The sequence below is a fragment of the Microtus pennsylvanicus genome, chromosome 18, assembly GCF_037038515.1.
Source record: "Microtus pennsylvanicus isolate mMicPen1 chromosome 18, mMicPen1.hap1, whole genome shotgun sequence".
NCBI classification, from domain to species: Eukaryota; Metazoa; Chordata; class Mammalia; order Rodentia; family Cricetidae; genus Microtus; species Microtus pennsylvanicus.
The window spans coordinates 33,962,213-33,968,999 of NC_134596.1; the positions used below are offsets into that span (position 1 = coordinate 33,962,213).

Sequence of the window (6,787 nt, forward strand, 5' to 3'; positions counted from 1 at the left end):
ATGGCTGTAACAAACGGAACAGCAGTGACAGCGTTTGTTTTTCTAGGATTTCCAGGCTCTTCCGCGCTGCAGCTGGCGTTATTTGTGATGTTTCTCACTGTGTATTTGCTGTCTCTAATGGGGAACACTCTCATAATTTTCCTTATCCTGATGGATTCCACACTGCAGACACCCATGTACATTTTCTTAGGGAACTTGTCCTTCCTGGAGATCTGGTACACGACAGTCACAGTACCTAAGTTGCTGGCTACATGTGTCACAAAGTTGGTCACCATTCCCGTTGCGGGCTGTATTGCTCAGTACTACTTCTTCTTCTCCCTGGGGGCCACTGAATGCATCTTGTTGGCCGTGATGGCTTATGACCGGCATGTGGCTGTATGCCGTCCTCTCCACTACTCACTTCTCATGAGTGGACAGATTTGCCTGAGGTTTTCAGCTGGATGTTGGATTGGGGGCTTTATTGCCCCTTTGCTACCCACCATACTCATCTCTCAGCTCAACTTTTGTGGCCCTCAAAAAATCAACCATTTCTTTTGTGACTCGGACCCTATCTTTAAACTCTCCTGCTCAGATACCTTCTTGGTGGAGGCCTTGGGTTACACCTGCAGCTCTGTGGTGATTCTCAGCTCTTTCCTTCTCACAATGAGCTCTTATGGCAACATCGTGGTCACAATAATCAAGCTATCTTCCCTGGAGGCTAGGAAGAAAACATTCTCAACCTGTGCTTCCCACCTCACAGTGGTTACCATCTATTACGGCACCATAATCTTTGCTTATGTCCGCCCTCCAGCCAAATACAATTTTACAATTGGAAAAGTGGTCTCAGTGTTCTACTGTGTGATTACTCCATTAGTCAACCCTCTCATATATACCCTGAGAAACAAAGATGTGATGAAAGCTTTCCAGAAACTTCTAGTACAAAAGAGATTTCTATTAAACAGAAACATGCAAGAGCTTTGAGAAAGCAATGATTAAGTTTTGTTTAAAGAGAATTCTCAGATCTCATTTGCTCATGGTAAGTATTTGAAATTAAGAAATGGAATTCTTATAAGCCCACCTCTGCATATTATATGTTTTTCTTTAAATTATATTAAAAGTTATTTATAGCTATCCTATTCATTTTTTTAATACAGTACCATAGTGTAAATATTGAAAGCTTTTGCCAATAGACTATTCACAATGGGTTTATTTCAAATAAATATTTTTTAAATATTACACCTTGGCAAGAAGCCTAGCCTATTAAAATCTTTATTAATTTAAGCAGTGTTTCTCCAAGAGTCTGCTGAAAACTCAACAAAAATACCTCAAAAATCATTTAATAAGCATTTACTAAAAACATATGGTGAGCCAAATACTATGTTTAGCTTTTACAATTATTTGTTAGAATAGACATACCTAGATAGCCTCACTAGAAAAAAATATTAGATAAATATAAAATTTTGAAAAACATGAAATTTTAAATAAATGAATATAACTTAAAAATTACCACAGGGCAGGGAAACCTGACTGCTCTTTGGACTGGAGAGGGAGGGGGAGATGAGTGGGAGGAGGGGGAGAAGGATGGGAGGAGGGGGAGGGAAATGGGAGGCTGGGAGGAGGTGGAAACTTGTTTTTTTTTCCTTTTCTCAATAAGAAAAAAGAATCCTTAATAAAAAAAATTAACACTTGCTCTATGATTAAAATGTTTATTCAGATAAGAATGAAATGACATAAGAATGGGATATTTAACCACTTTAAGTAATAATTAGACTTTTATAGATGTTCAAGCAGATGAGAGTGCAATAAAAATTAATTTAAGTGCTATGTGCCCATAATCTTAAATTCTGAGGATACTGAGTCAGTAAAATCATGATTTCATGCAACATAGCACACTCCCTCCTCTTGAAAAAAGAAAAACAATCAATATTATTTTGAAATAATAAGAAGGAACTATAGGATTTTCATTGTTTTATATGATTTTTCTTTGTCAATTAAGAAACTGAATGGTCTTTATTTATTTCAGTGCAGTTTAGGAATAAAAGAGATAACAAAGTGATGAAAGAAGCTAATCACAAACATCTTTATGGTGAGAGTTCACACGGCAGCCCCTTTAGTGTTGTACCTTCTAAGAGTGGCATTGTGACTGCGCACCATCAGAACACTGGAAGAGAATGCACATTACCACCCTAGATCCAGAATGAGAATCTGCAGTGCAAAAAAAAAAAATCACCAGCTGATATTACCCAGAGTGAATCTTGAAAATCACAATTTGAGGCGATTAAGAGATGAAAATAAAGTCACAGCTCTTTGTACATGTTCACTCTTGAAATGTTTCAAAGAACTCAAGCACAAAATCTTTCTGGAATACATAGAAATTAGAATTATACCTATACTCCTTAATGTGTTTCACAAAATAGAAACAGAAGAGTCATTGCCAAACTCGTTTTATGAAGCTACAGTCACCCTGATACCAAAACCACACAAAGACTCAACCAAGAAAGAGAATTACAGACCAATCTCACTCATGAACATCGATGCAAAAATTCTCAATAAAATACTGGCAAACCGAATCCAAGAACACATCAAAAAATTATACATTATGATCAAATAGGCTTCATCCCAGAGAGGCAGGGCTGGTTCAACATATGAAAATCTATCAATGTAATCCATCATATAAATAAACTGGAAGAAAAAACCATATCATTTCTTAAATGCTGAAAAAGCATTTGACAAAATTCAACACCCCTTTATGATAAAGGTCTTGAAGAGACTAGAGACACAAGGTTCATTCCTAAATATAATAAAAGCAATATACAGCAAGCTGACAGCTAACATTAAGTTAAATGGAGAGAAACTCAAAGCCATACCACTAAAATCAGGAACAAGACAAGGCTGTCCACTCTCTCCATACCTCTTCAGTATAGTGCTTGAAGTTCTAGTAATAGCAATAAGACAGCATAAGGAGATCAAGGGGATTCGAATTGGAAAGGAAGAAGTCAAACTTTCGGTATTTGCAGATGATATGATAGTGTACATAAGCGACCCCAAAAACTCTACCAAAGAACTCCTAAAGCTGATAAACACCTTTAGTAACGTGGCAGGATACAAGGTCAACTCCAAAAAATCAGTTGCCCTCCTATACACAAAGGATAAAGAAGCAGAGAGGGAAATCAGAGAAGCACCACCTTTCATGATAGCCACAAATAGCATAAAATATCTTGGGGTAACTCTGACCAAGGAAGTGAAAGATCTATTTGACAAGAACTTTAAATCTTTGAAGAAAGAAATTGAAGAGAATACCAGAAAATGGAAGGATCTCCCTTGCTCTTGGATTGGGAGGATCAACATAGTAAAAATGGCTATTCTACCAAAAGCAATCTATAGATTCAATGCAATCCCCATAAAAATCCCAACAAAATTCTTCTCAGTCCTTAAGAGAACAATAATCAACTTTATATGGAAAAACAAAAAACCCAGGATAGCCAAAACAATCCTATACAATAAAGGATCTTCCGGAGGCATGACCATCCCTGACTTCAAACTCTATTACAGAGCTACAGTAATGAAAACAGCTTGGTATTGGCACAAAATATTCACTTTATATAGGGAAGAAGTGTAAGTCAGTTACAATTTGTAGGTGAAGATGATAAAGAGAAGTCACCCCTAATTCCTAAATATAGTAGTCCAACTAAAGAGATGGAACATAATCTGTCTTTGGATGACAGCAAGAAAGATCTGATGGCAAAACCTTGCCTATTAAAGGCTCCAACTTGTAAAAATGCAAATTCACTTCATAGGAAATAATTTGAAAAAAGAATGCTATAGGATTTCTGTATTCACAGAAGGCCATCTAGGACAGTGTCTCTTAGATGTTCGCGTCAAAAGTATATAGAGAATATGTAAGCATATGTAAGGAGGCTAACTTGACAAAGTTCTACTTGTGGTACTGTGCTGAGGAAACTCCTGCAACCAATTGCCTTTTAGATACCAGCCCATTTGGGGCATGATCTCAGGTACTATAAGTGTAGATGAAAAATATATGTGGACCCTTTTTCTTCTGGATTCAGTTCCCAGTTTCCAGTGCACGCAGAGGATTGCAGATACCTACCCGTACTATGAGTTTATACCCAAGTAAATAAAACTTTCTTATACTCTATTTCAAGCTATTGTGTAATTCTTTGATATGCCTATATTTTGGCACCCAACATGGCCTGAGTCTATGCCTTTGCTCCCTTCTCTGCCATATGAAGCTGAGCTATCATTCTGACAGAGCTGTGTGCTCTTTGCTTTGCCAGACCTGCCCTGTGGCTTAGCAGTTTACTGCTGTACCATACCTACGTGGAATACCACACAATCATATAGTTCAGACAGTTATAGAAGGATCAAATTGGACTATAAAGTTTATGTTAAATAAACAAAAAGAAATGATAAATAATCCCAGAAATAGATTGCATAATGCTTTATTAACCTTGAATTTTCCTAATGCTAATGAGAAAGGAGCAACAGCTGTGACGACACATAGGATAAAAGAAAAAAATTCTGAATTAAATCAGCTGGTGTAATTCAAGAATACCTTGACCTCAGAATGGAAACCAGGAGTTGTACTACTTGGAGGAATGGGATTTACTCTTGCTTCCACAGGATAAGAAAAGCTGTGGATATCATAAAAATTAATCAACATCCAGTTTGGAAAAAAAAGCCTCTTGATAAGAAGAAATGGCAGCTGATCCACAAAGATGAGAATCCTACTGGTCAGAAGGAAACCTCATAAAGGTTGGGTCAGGGTTGTATTCCTGGCTTTCCAGGAAAATATTCATATTCAAAAAGTCATGAGACCCTGGAAATCTAATGTCTAAAGAAGAAAAGATATCTATCTAGAAAAAAATATGTTCAAGCTAAGAGAAACCTGACTTATGATACCAGTATCCTCTGCAGGGTAAAATTCTCACTACCTAAGCATAAATGTAATGGAGGTCACGACTTACTAAAAAAATCAAAGCTGTCTTTGCAGTTGGACAGTGGCTCTCCTTCTCTAAATTTAAATGTTTTTAAAATAAAAATTCAGAGTTTCTGTTCCATATCAGAAGCCACATGGAATGGGACCAAAGAAAGATAAAATCTATTAACGAAGGTTATCAAAACTCTTTTCAAAATTTTTCCTTCTTTCCTTACTTTTGTCTCTATGGTATTTTTGTTTAAATACATGTCTCTGGAAATCCAAACTTTCTATTTTTATATGAATGATGTTTAAGTATCCACGATGAATAAAACATTTTTGTATAGTAATCTTTAAGTGTCCAGTAAGAAGACAGGTCCCCACAACAATAATTCTACCTGCTTCATATGATGCCATTATGCTGGTAGCACCATTCTAAGCTCAGGTTTGGACTACAAACTGCTCAAGAAGATTTCAACATGACAAGTGCAGATGGTGCACGTTCTTACAATAGTCTGACTAGAACTGCAAATAAGAACTTCATAAAAACCATACCGACTACTCAGAGACTATCTGCAATTGTAACAGACAGTAATCTTGAAACTTAATCATCATTTTAGTTTTTTGCAGAATCCCATAGAAATAACATCACCTCCATGACAGGTAGAATTCAAGAAAGCGATATCCCCTCTTAAACCAAGTTTGTCCACAGGGTTAGGAACAACTGTCATCTGTTAGGGGTTGGTTATATGTGCTATAGGGTTGGGTGTGAAAATGAAGTAGGATCGGGGTTTTCTTTTGTATATTGATTCAATTTTAGGATATATTTATCATATTGCATGACACATTTCTCCCTCTGATTAAGAAACTTTATATATTGTTTACATTTTGAGGTCATTGACCTCATTTGCTGAACATTTGTTTAAAGATTGTTTAATAATTTTAATGTGAAGCCTTACTCTTAAAGCTATATAGGTATAAAGAAATACAGGTCAATTGATGTGGGATTCCCCTCCACGTGCTGTGAATATTATTATTTAATAAAGAAGCTGCTTTGTGCCTAATTACAGCACAGAGTAGGGCAAGATGGGAGTTCCAAGCTGATAGAGAAGGAGAGAGTAGGCGGAGTCAATGAGAAGCCACGTAGTCACCACAAGAGCTAGACACCGAATGCTTGAGGGAACCTTACCAGTACATCACAACCGCACCACATGGCAATACAAAGACTAATAAAAAATGGGCTAATATAAGATATAAAAGCTAGCCAAAAAGAAGTGTGGGCTAATAGGCCAATCAGTGCTGTAATAATACAGTTTCTGTGTGATTGCTTCAGGTCCGGGTGACTGGGAAGCAAACAAATAACCTCTGCCAACTGAATAGTACCCAAATGACTAGGGCTAACCCATGCAGCAAGCCACACACGTTGGGTACGAGTGCTTGTATGCCTGCTAGGGGTTAGGAGGAAAGTAGCTGAGAACACATCTGCCACTAAAAATACTGTCTTGGTCAAGCAGCTGGATTGGGTCTGGTAGGTGTGCACAGGCAGGAGGGCATGGTGGATTCCCAACACTATACACTGGTATTTTTTAGTTCACACAGTGTGCTGCATGGCAGATTTAGATTTTCCACAGATAAAAAGGATATGTATGCAACACAGTGCTATCCAGAGATGAGCTAGTGAGGACAGCTCCCGACCAGTTGTCCCAGAACTGACAGCTAATGACCTCCACCATTTTAAAAGGCCAAGAGAGGAGAAACTAGCATCCAGGGATGTGATGACCAAACTAAATACCATTTTAAAAACGCATTCTGTCAAAAAAGGATTTTAGATACACAATAGGACAGATGCATAGATAAAAAACCTCTAAATGA

At 37.3% G+C, this 6,787-nt stretch overlaps 1 protein-coding gene across 1 annotated transcript; it reads left to right on the plus strand.

Moving 5' to 3' along the window:
• Positions 1 to 960, plus strand: LOC142837887 (olfactory receptor 6F1-like). Its single transcript, XM_075953290.1, has one exon. It carries the CDS (start codon positions 1 to 3, stop codon positions 958 to 960), a length of 960 nt encoding a protein of 319 aa, XP_075809405.1.
• Positions 961 to 6,787: the final 5,827 nt, after the last annotated feature.

Bases quoted from the DNA above. Each gene is read 5' to 3' on its own strand.
- LOC142837887 (XM_075953290.1), top strand. From the start codon at position 1: ATGGCTGTAACAAACGGAACAGCAGTGACAGCGTTTGTTTTTCTAGGA.